This window comes from Myotis yumanensis, unplaced genomic scaffold (genome assembly GCF_028538775.1).
Source record: "Myotis yumanensis isolate MYYU_CA2020_CCGP unplaced genomic scaffold, mMyoYum1.0.hap1 SCAF_1, whole genome shotgun sequence".
Lineage (NCBI taxonomy): Eukaryota > Metazoa > Chordata > Mammalia > Chiroptera > Vespertilionidae > Myotis > Myotis yumanensis.
Genome location: NW_027223752.1, coordinates 141,279,102 through 141,293,490, shown reverse-complemented (window position 1 = coordinate 141,293,490; position 14,389 = coordinate 141,279,102). Strand labels below are relative to the sequence as shown.

Sequence of the window (14,389 nt, the reverse complement as noted above, 5' to 3'; positions counted from 1 at the left end):
TTTTAAAAATAGACCTTGTCTTTGATGTTTATTTCACATTATCAAAGTACATCCAGTTATGCAAATTTACACTCTTATTTCACATGTTTGCATTCCTGATATACATATAACAGGACCAAGAACACCTTTGCAATATTGAACCTCAAAATCCTGCTTGGTGAAAACAACATTCTCAGCTGCCTTATTCTTCCTGCACAGGTACAAATACAATTCTAAATAATTGGAGTGAAAACTCAAGATTGGCAACAACAAAAAAGTGACTAAATTTTTATGCCACCTGAGGTTATTTGTACTTAATTTTTAAAATGGTCTTCTAATTCCTGAATTATTATTTAATAGGTAACATTTCTTGGGAGCTTCTTAAAGTATTTCAAGAAGCCTAGTTGTTTCTGGGATTCTTATAATCTACATGCAGTTGACAATAGTTATATACCAATGACGCTTAAATATTGGCATTATTGTGCTATGCATTCACCTAAGATATTGTTTAAGGTGGTAGTCAACCTTATCTCTCTTTTGTGAAAACATCTTGCTAGGCTAGAAAATGAGCAATTATTTCTGCAATTAGGCAAAGAAAAAGGACAGGCCAGTGCAACACAGTCCTAATTTTAAACAAAGTTATCAGATTGAATCAAAGACCTTAACATTTTAGTTATAATCCTATGAAATTCAAATATACCTAAATCACACTGCGGTTCTAGATGACTGCATGCTCATTCTGTTCAATGTTGCTCACGAGATCTTTCGTGTCACCAGTTCCTGTGCTCGGTCTACTGTTAAAATAGAGGGTGTTTTCAAAAGTGCTCTCCTGAGGTAAATGCACACGTCTCTTCTTATAAAACATATACGCCGCGAGGCCAGCGCCCACGGCAATCAGGAGGATCACCACAACAACTCCTCCTGCCACCCCGGAAGACGGCTTAGACGGCTTAGACGGCTCCATCTTCCTTGGGTCAGCTAGAAAGAAACAAAACCATTAGGAAGAGCGGGGAGGGAGGCGGAGGGTAGGATGCTATGCAGAAAACACAAGCTCCTTTTTTTGAAAAACTAAAATACATAAATATTCTTTCCAGTGACATTTATCCAACAGAAATGCAGGACATGAAAAGAGAATAGAGGATTATTTTAGATGTTAAGATTATTAGTCAGTTGCAAGAATTTTTTATTTATCTATGTAGCATAGAGCTACATAGATAAGCAATGCTTTAAAATATTTATACCTGTTTCAAAATAATTCAGACTGCTTACAAATACATTATATGAAGATAAATAGAATAGTAATAATAATGATGATGACAATAAAAGGCCAGTGGAAATATTAGGGGGAAAATAAAATGAAAGTAGTAGAAATCTGGGCTCATGAGTGTAATTAGTTAACAAACAGCACTCATGAGGTAATAAGGGGGTTGCAGCAAACCATAAATCTCACTGAGCTTTTTAGCAGCCAACCAAATGAGTGAAATAGGGTGCTACCTAATTCAAGTTATGTATAAAATTAAAATTAAAACCATTACTTAAAAAGAGAAAAAAGCCACAGGGATTATTGAGAGAAATTTCTTCTATGGGTTGTTATAAGGCAACTCTTCATAATGGAGAAATCAATGTCTTTAAAAACATCAGCGGTAAAACCACCAATCTGACTCCAACACTTGCTTTTCGAGAGCATCAATCAAGAGAGGCTGCTGCCATAATGACAAAGTTTTTATATAAAACCCAACTACTCATCTATTCAATTTAACTAACTACTGTCAGAAAGGAGTATAGGAAGGGATTATTATGGTTTTTTAAACAAACTATACTGATACATTACTAATGAGGAACTTGAAATTTCATAATGGCCTTACCTTTTTCTGTCATTAACGTATGGGTAGGCTCAGCATCAATAACTGTTTATAAAAAAAAAAATTTTATTAAATACTTATAAAATCCATAATAGTTGCATATAGATAGTATCATTTGGTTCACAGATACATAAAATCCTCCATGTTTGGATTATGGTAATATCACCATAATATATATACTATTTATTATATATTTTATATATATATATATATATATATATATATATATAACCTATATATGAGAGATAGATTTGATATACAGATATAGATTTATTTATATCTATTTATGCATATTCTATGCATATTCTATAGCAGTATCATACAGTTGTATGATGAGTTTGAATATATTGAAATATCTGAAAATACAAGGGTAGGAAAAAGTAGGTTTACAGCTGTAATACAAATAAATAATGCAATAATCCTATCTAATAAAGAGGGAATATGCTAATTGACCCTCACGCTGTCACAAAGATGGTGGCACCCATAGCTAATAAGGAGGGGATATGCTAATTCAGTACCCCGCCCTCAAAGATGGCGGAGCCCACTGCCACAAGATGGTTGGCAGGGGAGGGCAGTTAGGGGAGACCAGGCCAGCAGGGGAGGGCAGTTGGGGGTGACCAGGTTGACAGGGGAGAGCAGTTCGGGGGGACCAGGCCAGCAGGGAAGAACAGTTGGGGGGGACCAGGTCAGCAGGGGAGGGCAGTTAGGGGTGATAGGGCTGGCAGGGGAGCAGTTAGGTGTTGATCAGGCTGGCAGGGGAGTGGTTGGGAGCCAGCAGTCCCAGATTGTGAGAGGGATGTCCGACTGCTGGTTTAGGCCCGATCCCACCTAAACCGGCAGTTGGACATCCCCTGAGGGGTCCCAGATTGGAGAGGGTGCAGGCTGGGCTGAGGGACAACCCTCCCCACCAAGTGTATGAATTTCGTGCAACAGGCCTCTAGTTAATAAATAATAATACAAGAATAAACTGTTTCACATACTCACAACTATAAAACTACTATTGCCCATCCCTGTACGTCCTCCAATTTGCATTTGAGTCTCTGATACTGACCCTCAAAAATCTACCCAATCTATCCATACATGTATTCTAGGCTAGCAATTTTAAAACTAACCCATGGAGGCCTTATGTATTACAAAGCATTTAAATGAAAGTGAAATAAGACTCCAGCATTTCACCAAGGGGTGGATAGTATCTTAGAACAGAGTTTTAAAAGACTGAAGAACTACAAAATTCTAAAATAATAAAATCTACAGGGGATGGAGTGATAATTCATCTAATTCGTTTATTTAAATCTATTATAAAATTAACAATTTTATCTGTTGGGAAGGATATTATGTGAAGTGGGATAGATAAAAATATTATTAACATCCAGATAATATCACATCATGATATTATAACACTATTTTCCCAATCCCTGTCCTTCCATGGGCTGCCACTCGGTTTCAGTAGGAGGCTTACTCCGTCTTAGAAGAGTTATTCCTTAAACCTTACATGATTTAGTCTTATACATGACTTGCTGTAATAAATCCTGTTTCCCTTCCAGAACCTGGCCCCTTCTGGTTTGCCAAGGTGACTGTTTCACCCTTTTCTTCTCATGCCATAAGGTTTTTGTGGTCTGGCTCTCCAAACTGCTGCAATTTCACAAATCCATATTAATGGATATCCCATTATAAATCAAAACCATTTTGTCAGCTAAGCAGGCAGGGAGTGTTTTTTGCTCCTTCAGAGCTGCAGACCACAATAGACTGAATTTTTCACTTATGCAGGGGAGAGCTCACAAGGAAGCTGTACTCACATTATAATCCTACACCTGACATCTTAATATTAAAAAGCAATGGTATCCTGTGAACATATGTGCTATTGGGCAAATTCTTACTTACTTTTTGGTCTTTTACAAATATATCCTTTGTAGGAAGAACAGTGAATACTACTCCAAAATCCAGAAGATGCAACTAAAGAGGCACAATCATTTCGTTCACCAGTGGGCTCTCCCGCGATCCAGTTGACAAAGGAGAGTGGGTTATTGTTTATCCATTGCCACTTTCCTGTTTATCAAATGCAGCCAATAAAAACACAAGTTAAAAATAACCTATCTTAAATTAAGTTCAACTCATCCAAGTAAAACTTGTAAGCATATTATACACTATAATTAATAATTGTTTATAGTCAGACTTTTAATAGGCAAGATTATAAGGACTAACTATTTCAGGGAAGTAAACTGAGAATATGTTTTTTATACAGCTTTAGGTGAAAACTTATTCCTAATTAATACAAATATGAATACTTATCCTTCCCTAAGTTTTATTCTGGCAAAGACAGAAAATATTTTTAAAGCTTCTTAAACTAACTTAGCTACTGAACTTTTTTTAATTAGCAACTTTTAGGATAGCATAATATATGGGTCATTTAATATTTCAGTTCTTATATCAAATGGAAATATGTTTGTATATTCAAACTCTTTACAAATTAACCATTGTTTAAGGCAAGACTTTCTGGAATGGAAACCTTGTTTACCACACAATGGTTTGAAATAATTGTGCTTAAATAATCATCCTGCAAAAATTACCTTCCACATTTCTGTACAATCCTATCCAAAAATTGGTTTTGCTTTGAAGTGGCTCAACTCGGTATGACAGGAAACTTGATTCAGCAGCACTTTCAACAGAAACCAAAGAAGCACCTGCAAAATATAAAAGAACAAATACGCTGGAAGTACATTTAAGTAGCTGAAAATATTTTTATCATGATAGTATTTATATTAAGACCAATATAAATCATTCGAACATGTCCACTTAAGGGGAAGATTTTAAGGAGTAGACATTTGTCTTTTCAGAATTTCAGCTTCTATTCTGAAAGTACATTTTTTATGCATCATTTGTGTACACACACTAAGCGAGTTGTTGCGGGATGTGCAAAGGTGAGCAGGACATAGAATGTGTTAAGAGGGTTATGATAATATGGGTAGCTATGAGTTGAGAGTATAAAAGAATGCATTAAAATATAACATAAGTACAATATGCTATTGACGTGGCAAAGTGGGAGAAGATTTGTTTTAGGTGAAACAGCTAAAAGGCAGCATGGAGGAAATAGAATTTAAGATATTAAGGAGCACTGGATTTCAGGTAGAAACAATAGAAAATAACCCTAGGAAGGAAAAGAATAAAAGAAAAGACAAGGAAAAGAGGGAAGCAGAGAGCTTCTTCAGAAACAGTGATGGCTCACAAACACTGGAGTCCTCTATATTGGTTTATGGTGATATGATATAGCTAGATGATAGATGATAGATAGATAGATAGATAGATAGAGCGATCTATTGGGAGGAATTAGTAGTGTTAACAGATAGTGCAGTTTGGCTTGATTAATATGATAAGTGGGTGAAAAAAGACATGGGTTAGACCTCACTGCAGATGGCAGGAAATGGGTATTTAGGGCAATGTGGTAATAAAGATCATTTAGTTTTTTCAGGCAACAGAATGGTGCAATGTACTACAGGAGTATTAATCCCCCAGCTGTTATATAAAGGACTGTACAAAATAAAAAGAGGGAAAACTGAAAGACTGGTTCAATGATTATGATATTGACAACATACATTAGATTACGTCTGATTTAGTGTCAGCATTATATTTTATAGTAAATAGCTACTAGTATAGCTTTTTAATAATGACAACTAATATAATTTAAGCACTTCATGCCAGACATTTTGCTTCGGGCTTTATAAGCATGATCTCACTAAAATTTTACAACAACCTTATTAAATGGGTACTATTGGTACCCATTTTATAGTTAAATGAAATATAAATAAAAGAGATACATAGCATATTACGCTTTTATTATATAGGGTATGCTGCCTACAAAAGACACACTTGAGATTCAAAGACACAAATAGGTTGAAAGTAAGAGCATAGAAAAGATATGCCATGCAAATAGTAACTAAAAAAAGAGTTGGAGTGGCTATACCAATATTACACAAAATAGACTTTTAAACAAAACATACTAATAGAGACAAATAAGCACATTTTACTGCGATTAAAGTTTCAGTTCATAAAAAATATGTGATAATCATGGACAGATATGTACCTAACAATAAAGTCCCAATATACACAAAGCAAAGACTGAAAAAGCAGACTTCATCTGACTTAGGATTTAAGTCAAAATTCATAGGGAGAGACAAAGATGGCAACATAGAAAGCTCCTGAACTTTTCTCTTTCAATGGACACACCAAATGAACAGCTGCACATGGAACAATTCCCTCAGAAAAATCTAGAAACTAGCTGAGTAACTACTTCCTATTGGGTGACAGAGAAAATGTCCACATCTAAATGAATAAAGACTAAAACATACTTTCTCTATAAAACCTACCCCTAGCGTAGTGCTATATAATAAGGAGGGAACCCCCAACTTCCAGCTTCTCCATGAAATGGAGTGAAGGGTTTAGACCACACATCTAGCACCCCAAGTTTTAAAGCTCCCTTCTGAGGGACATTCTCCAAAAACACATTTTCTAAAGTCAATGGTACATGCAGCCACACAACCCATAATAAGACTGTAGACAATAAAGAAGCAATGCTTAATGGTACCCAAGGACTCATTGCAGCTACTCCCCCCTTCCCTCCTCCCAGGTTTAGCTAAAAGAAAGCAGTCAAAAAAGCCCATCTCCAAGTCTTTCCATGAAAGAGGATTGACCATATACTTTATAACCAGCTGCCCAAGGGTTTGACTGCTAATTTGCATGCATCTAGGGGCTAGCTGTGTTCTTCCATGGAGCCTGCAGGAGCTGAGGAACACTTCTGCCACATTTTCCCTCTGGCTTGCTGCAATAGTAAAACCAGGTCATCAACATCTCTCTGGAAGGAGCTTGTACACATACTTTCTCAACTGCTGCCTGAGGATTCAGCTTCTAATCAGCCTGCATTCCCCTTTGGAATACTGTCAGGTCTTGGCACACCTCAAATACTAGGAGTTACGTAAAGCAAAGCTGGTGGCTTGGACAATCACAAAGGTCTGAGAGACAAACAGGGCTTAACATCAGGCTGACTGATGAGGCTCATCTTCTGAATGAGACCAGTCTTTCAAGACTGGGAGAGGTCTTTCAAGATTCTGCACATTCATCTAATGTGCAGAAACTAATGCAGAGAGTCAAAGAAAATGACGAAATAAGAGAAGATATTCCAAACAAAAGAACCAGATAATACTCCAAAGTTATGTTAATAATACAGAAATAAGTGACTTACTTGACAGAGCATAAATCACAGAACTAAAAATTACAATCAATATACTAAAAACTTCAATAGTTGGGTTCAAGGGTTAACTAGATACATTGGGAAAAAGGGACAGTTAATTCAAAGAAAGGACAGTCAAATACATCAGGGCAAGAAAAAAGAAAAAAAAAGAGTGAAGCTATCTGAAGGGACTTGTAAGACAGTAACAAGTAAACCAATATAGAAGTCCCAGCAACGGAAGAGAAAAATAAGGGGGCAGAAGGCTTATTCAAAGAAACAATAGCTGAAAGCTTCCTTAACCTGGAGAAAGAAACATTTAGATCCAGGAAGCCTACAGAGTCCCAAATACAATAAATTTAAAGAGACCCACATTGAAACATATTATAATTAAATTGTCAAAAGTTAAAGACAAAGTGACATTCTTAAAAACAGCAAGAGAAATGTTACTTGTTACATACAAAAGAACCCCTATAAGACTGCAAGTGGGTTTTTAGCAGAAACTATGCAGGCCAGAAGAGAGTGGGATAATATATTTTAAATGCTTGAAGAAAAAACTGCCAACCAACAATACTCTACCCAGCAATGTTTTCCCTCAGAATTAAATGAGAGCAACTTTTCCAGACAAATAAAAGCTGAGTTAATCAACAATAAACCATCTTATAAGAATTGTTAGAGAGTTCATTACGCTGAAACAAAAGGACACTAATTAGTAATTCAAAAACATTTGAAAATATAAAATTCACTGATAAAGGTAACTATAAAGAAAAATTCAGAATACTCTGATATTAAAATGGTGGTTGGTAAATCACTTATAACTCTAGTATAACAGTTAAAAGACAAATGTACTAAAATGAATTATAAATATTAATAATTTGTTAATGGATACACAATATAAAAATGTAAATTGTGCCCTAGCCAGTTTCCTCAGTGGTTAGAGCATCGGCCCACAGACTGAAGGGTTGTGGGTTCGATTCCAGTAAAGGGCATGCAGGTTCAATACCCTGTGCCAGTCGGGGCACATGCTGGAGGCAACCAATCAATGTGTCTCTCTCACATTGATGTTCCTCTCTGTGTGTCTTTCCCCCTCCCTTTCATTCTCTCTAAAAATCAATGGAGAAAATATACTTGGGTGAGGATTAACAATAAAAACAAAAAAGTAAATTGTGACATCAAAAACATAAAATGGGGGGAGGAGTTTTAAAATGTAGAGCTTTTTTTTAAAATATATATTTTATTGATTTTTTACAGAGAGGAAGTGAGAGAGATAGAGAGTTAGAAACATCGATGAGAGAGAAACATCGATCAGCTGCCTCCTGCACACTCCCCACTGGGGATGCGCCTCAACCAAGGTACATGCCCTTGACCGGAATCAAACTTGGGACCCTTGAGTCCGCAGGCCGACGCTCTATCTGCTGAGCCAAATCGGTTAGGGCAAAATGTAGAGCTTTTGTATGCATTCATAGTTAAGTTATTATCAGCTTTAAATAGATTATTATAACTATAAAATATTTCATGTAAGCCTTGTGGTAACTACAAGGCAAAAACCTAGAGTAGATACACAAAAGATAAAGGAAAAGGAATCTGAGCACACTGCTACAGAAAATGATCAAATCACAAAGGAAGTGAACAAAAGAGAAAGAAAGGAACAAAGGAACTATAAAGCATCCAGAAAACAAAGAACAAAATGGCAATAGTAAGTCCATACCTATCAATAATTACTATGAATGAAAATTGACTAACTTCTCCAATCAAAAGATATAGAGTGAGTGAATAAATTAAAAGAAACAAGATCCAACTATATGCTGTCTACAAGTAATTCATTTCTTTATGGATACTCATAATCTCAAAGTGAACAGATGGAAAAAATTATTCCATATAAATGGAAAACAAAAAAGAGTGGGTTGGATACTTATATCAGACAAAATAGACTTTATCCAAACCTATAATCAGAGACAAAAAAGGTCATTATATAATGATAAAGGGGTCAATTTGTTAAAGTATGTAACAATTGTAAACACATGTGCACCCAACATTGAAGTACCTTGATATATAAAGCAAATATTAACAGATATGAAGGGATAAACAGACCTCAAAAAAATAACAGTAGAATACTTCAATACCCCATTTTCAACAATAAATAGGTCATGCAAACAAACAAAAATCAATATGAAACAATGGACTTAAACTACACATTAGGCCAGATAGACAGATATATAAAACATTCCATACAACAGCTGAAGAATACATATTCTTCTCAAGAACACAGAACTTTCTCAAGATAGATCATATGTTAGGCCCCAGAAAACGTCCCAATAAATTTAATATTGAAATCATATCAAACATCTTTGCTAACCACAATGTTATAAAACTAGAAATCAATTACAAGAAGAAAACAAAAATTCACATATATATGGAGATTTAAAAACATGCCACTGAACAATCAATGGGTGTGTGTTATCTATACTAATAAAAGAGAAACATGGTAATTAGCATACGACCGCTACCCTTTTCATTGGCTAATCAGTGAGTATATGCAAATTAACTGTCAGCCAAGATGGCGGCTGGCAGCCAGGCAGCTGGAAGCGAACATGAGGCTTGCTTGCTGCAGTGAAGGAGGACTCCAATGTTCCCCGCCTGCCTTGCCGGCCTCTGAGCCGGCAGTTTGAAACATTCTAACAAATATAGAAGCTAAACAAAAGGCCGGGATCTCAGAGCTGGAGTTATACATTGTTTTGATTATAGAATGCTCAGCAGCGGAAGCCTCAGAGCTAGAGCCAGAGCTAAAGCTGGCCCAGAATAAAATTACAAAAAGAGAAAAAAAGGAGCGGTTGGGAGCTTCAGTCAACAACCACCAGCCTGAAAGCAGCCCTCAGCTCCTCACCCAGACTGGCCAGGCACCCCAGTGGGGACCCCCACCCTGATCCAGGACACCCTTCAGGGCAAACCAGCCGGCCCCCAGGCCTCTATCCTATATAGTAAAAGGGTAATATGCCTCCCAGCACCGGGATCAGCGTAGCCGTGAGGCCTCCTGGCACCGGGATCAGCGTGACAGGGGGCAGCGCCCAAACCCCCTGATCGCCCTGTGGCTCTGTGTGTGACAGGGGACGGGGCCACAACCTCCCTATCCACCCTGCTCTGTTCGTGACAGGGGAAGGCGCCCCAATCCCCTGATCGCCCTGCGGCTCTGTGTGTGACAGGGTAGAGCCATAACCTCCCCATCGGCCCTGTCCTGAATGTGACAGTGGCAGCGCCCCAACCCCCTGATCTGCCCTGCTCTGTGTATGACAGGGGGCGGTGACCTAACTCCCCTATCAGCCCTACTCTGTGCGTGACAGGGGGCAGCGCCCCAACCCCCTGATTGGCCCTGCTCTGTGCGTGACAGGGGGTGGTGCCACAACCTCCCCATCGACCCTGCCTTGAGTGTGACAGGGAGCGGTGCCCCAATCCCCCAATCAGCCCCACCCTGAGTGTGACTGAGGGTGGCATCTCAACCTCCCAATCCGCCCTGCTTTGTGCATGACAGGGGGCGGTGCCCCAACTCCCCAATCAGCCCTGCTCTGAGCCCAACCAGGGGCTGCACCTAGGGATTGGGCCTGCACTCTGCCACCCAGGAGCAGGCTTAACCCAGCAGGTCATTATCTCCTGATGGGTCCCAGACTGCAAGAGGGCACAGGCCGGGCTGAAGGACCCCCCCTGCCCCCCCGAGTGCACAAATTTTGGTGCACTGGGCCTCTAGTGTATATACATAAAATGAAATGTTGCCCAGCCCTTAAACAGACAGAAAACCTGCCATTTGCAACAACATTGATTAACCTGGAAGGCATTATGCTAAGTGAAATAAGCCAGACAGAGATAGACAAATTCTGCATGGTAACAGCTTTATATGTGGAATTAAAAAAAAAGAAAGTCAAACTCACAGAAACAGAAAGTAGAATGGTCATTGGTAGGGGCTGAGAGGTAGGGGAAATGAGGAGAAGCTGGTAAAAGATTACAACTTTCAATTATAAGATGAATAAAGCCTAAGGATCTAATGTAAAATATGGTGACTATAGCTGATAACATTGTATCATATAATTGAAATTTGTTAAAGAGTAGAACTTAAGTAGAACTCACCAAAAAAGAAAAAAAGTAAATACAGTGTGGTACAAAAGTATATTTACAGTTGTTCATATGGAAAATAATACAATAATCCTATATAATAAAGAGCTAATATGCAAATGGTCATCATGCCCTCACGCTATCGTGCCATAATGGCTCAGACACTCAACACTGGGAAGAGAGGAATGGGGACCAGCCAGGCACAAATGAGCTCACAAGAGAGGAATGGGGACCAGCCAGGCTGCAGCCTGGGAGAGGGACAAGCAGCCCGCCCTGTGGTCCCAGGCGCCTGAGGCTGCGGCACAGGCAAAGCCACCTGCCCACGGTCCCCTGCAACTGCAGCCAGCCTGGGGGTAGCCGGCCCAGGTCCTGGGTGCCTGCGGCTGGCCAGAGGGAGGGAAGCCTGGGTCTCAGGTGCCTGCAACTAGCTGGAGGAGAGAATCCTGGGTCCCTGATGTGGGGCAAGGCAGAGGCAGTTAGGGGCAATCAGGTCAGCAGGGGAGCAGTTAGGGGCAATCAGGCTGGTAGGGGAGCAGTTAGAGGCGATCAGACAGGCAGGCAGAGGTGGTTAGGAGCAATCAGGCAGGCAGGCAGAGGGGTTAAGGGTGATCAGGCAGGCAAAGCAGGCGAGCAGTTAGGAGCCAGCGGTCCTGAATTGTGAGAGGCAGTCGAACACCCCCTGAGGGGTCCTGGATTGGAGAGGGTGCAGGCCGGGCTGAGGGATACCGCCTCCTCCCCCCAAGTGCACAGATGCTGTGCACTGGACCTCTAGTTAATAAATAACAATACAAATATAAACTCCGTGTTTCATGTACTCACAACTGTAGACCTACTTTTGCCCCCACCCTATATGTGAGATGATGATGTATTAATTAACTTGATGCTGGAAGTCCTCTCACAATGTATGTATGTCAAATTATCATGTGGTACACTTTAAATGTATTATAACTTTATGTCAATTTTACCTCAATAAAACTGAAAAATATAAACATAAAAGTCAAAAGTCAAGGTTAACTTTTGAATGGACCTGAGGGGAATGAGGCTACAATTCTTGCACACCATTGTTGGATGAAGAACACTGATTTAGGGCATAATCAAAATTTAGTAAAAAAAAAACAAAAAACACCGAAAACCAAACAAACAAAAAACAGTAAAATATTCAATGAAATTTAATTAAGTGAATTTTTAGACATACCCTAAAAAATAAACTTTATTTGACATTTTTATTTCAAGGGGAAAATTATTCACTTATGTCATGTCTACCTGAGTTTTCTTTTGTTTTTCTTTACAAATAAGATACCCAGATATAAATGCTTCTCTGTCAATGGCAAAGCAAAATGGTTCTTGTGAAACCTGAGCGTATTGGTGATAGGACATGAACACAATACTCTGAGTAACTGAGGATAAGAATCCTAACAGTTTAGTATATTAGGTCAGAAAGTAAGCAAGACTTGTTCAGCAAGTGATTGTTTTCTACAGAATTCTTTAAGATTTTTGAGGCTACAAATTAGAAATTACATTTGGGGAAGGCATGATGTTGACTGTCCTGTTACAATATAAATTATTATGTATTTTTACATTCCTTGTGCTTTTAATGCACAATGTTAGTCGTTTCATGGTAATCCAGAATAGATGGCTGTGGGATTTTCGTACAGTAACTATGGCACTTACCCATTCGAAGACATTCCAGAGACGCTTGGCCCCAGTGCCTCGTATACGAAGACTCAATATAGTAGCAGTGACCGTGGAAAGGAATCCATGCTGAGGGCTCTGACTCCGGGCATCTTCCAGGCAGTTGAGGAGGTTCAGTGGCAGGGATTTCTGTTAATAAAAAGACATTCAAAATAAAGTACAACCTGAAGTTTCTTTAATGTGTAGAGTAATATATCAGCTATGGGAAATTTCATTACCTATCATTATCTTTTTTAATATATATATTTTTCATTTATTTCCGAGAGAAAGGAAGAGGGAGAGAGAGATAGAAACATCAATGATGAGAGAGAATCATTGATTGGCTGCCTCCTGCACTGGACCCACTGCAGATTAAGCCTGCAACCCGGGCATGTGCCCCTGACCAGAATCAAACCTGGGACCCTTCAGTCTGTAGGCCGATGCTCTATCCACTGAGCCAAACCGGCTGGGCCTCTATCATTTTTTTAAAAGTTCTAATGGCAATCATTTGAATCTACCGTTTTGATTATTTGGTTTTCTTTTTATTTTACCTTCTTTTTTAATTTTAAATATATTTCAATATAATGTAGTAAGGCAGTGGTCGGCAAACTGTGGCTTGCGAGTCACATGCGGCTCTTTGGCCCCTTGAGTGTGGCCACGAAGTTTCAATCGCACTGTATGTGCATGCCCGCACGTGGTATTTTGTGGAAGAGCCACACTCAAGGGGCTGCAGTTTGCCGACTACTGTACTAAGGTATTGTGATAATCAATCACACTCATAATTAAGAAAGTAGATGTTAAGTTCAAAAGAACAAAATCACCAAAATTAATTTGCAAAGATAGTCCCCCTTCAAGACACTCTTTTTTGAGGGGTGTGGGAATCCTAATCCCTGTAAGCTTTTCTTAGTTATGACTGACATCTATGGTATAACGAAGTACTATAGTTAGAACTATAGGACTTTATCACCTTTATCCAATTCTAAGACTGCATTCTAGGACACTACCACCATAATATCACTGACTGATGAATCTACAGGCTATCAACATCAAAGTAATCATAATTCCCTAGGGAATGTGACATAGATGCAGAAAAAATCTCAATAATAAGAATTCAGAAATTTATAAAGAGCAAATAAACTCTTGCAAGGAAGGAAATTTGTATCTCCACTATTTTGATCTATGTACATTTGTTTATTACCAAGTCGGTCTTTTGTTAGGTAAAGGAATATGTTTTACCTTATTCTTAAGCTACCCAAGGCATGTTACAGTTTAATAATATCAACAGTGTTATATGGTAGCTTATTGAGAAAATTGAAAATCCCTAGATTGTTTTTGTGTATTCAATTACCATCTGATCTTTTGCAGAGAAAATAAAAACTTTCATTGCAATGTGCTGTCTTCCAGTAGCCATCAGGATCCAGATAAACACATGCTGTTTTCAGTTTGGGCTCATCAGTAGCCCAATTAGTGTATCTCACTCTCCATTTATCAATCCAAGCATATTCACCATTGGTCTGCAAGAACAGAAACAACCATTAATGTGAAGTCTTGCTTCACT

General features: G+C 38.7%; 1 protein-coding gene across 1 annotated transcript in view; it reads right to left on the bottom strand.

Annotated features, from left to right (window-relative positions):
• The window catches only part of MRC1 (mannose receptor C-type 1), a 102,027-nt gene continuing 87,638 nt past the window's right edge, over positions 1 to 14,389 (bottom strand). Inside the window, exons 25-30 of the mRNA XM_070432422.1 lie at positions 14,180 to 14,345; positions 12,832 to 12,981; positions 4,409 to 4,522; positions 3,723 to 3,887; positions 1,845 to 1,886; positions 1 to 957 (exon numbers count right to left, since the gene is read on the bottom strand). Of these exons, the coding sequence (XP_070288523.1) occupies positions 698 to 957; positions 1,845 to 1,886; positions 3,723 to 3,887; positions 4,409 to 4,522; positions 12,832 to 12,981; positions 14,180 to 14,345 (897 nt within the window). The 3' untranslated portion in view covers positions 1 to 697. The remainder of the gene's footprint in view (positions 958 to 1,844; positions 1,887 to 3,722; positions 3,888 to 4,408; positions 4,523 to 12,831; positions 12,982 to 14,179; positions 14,346 to 14,389) is intronic.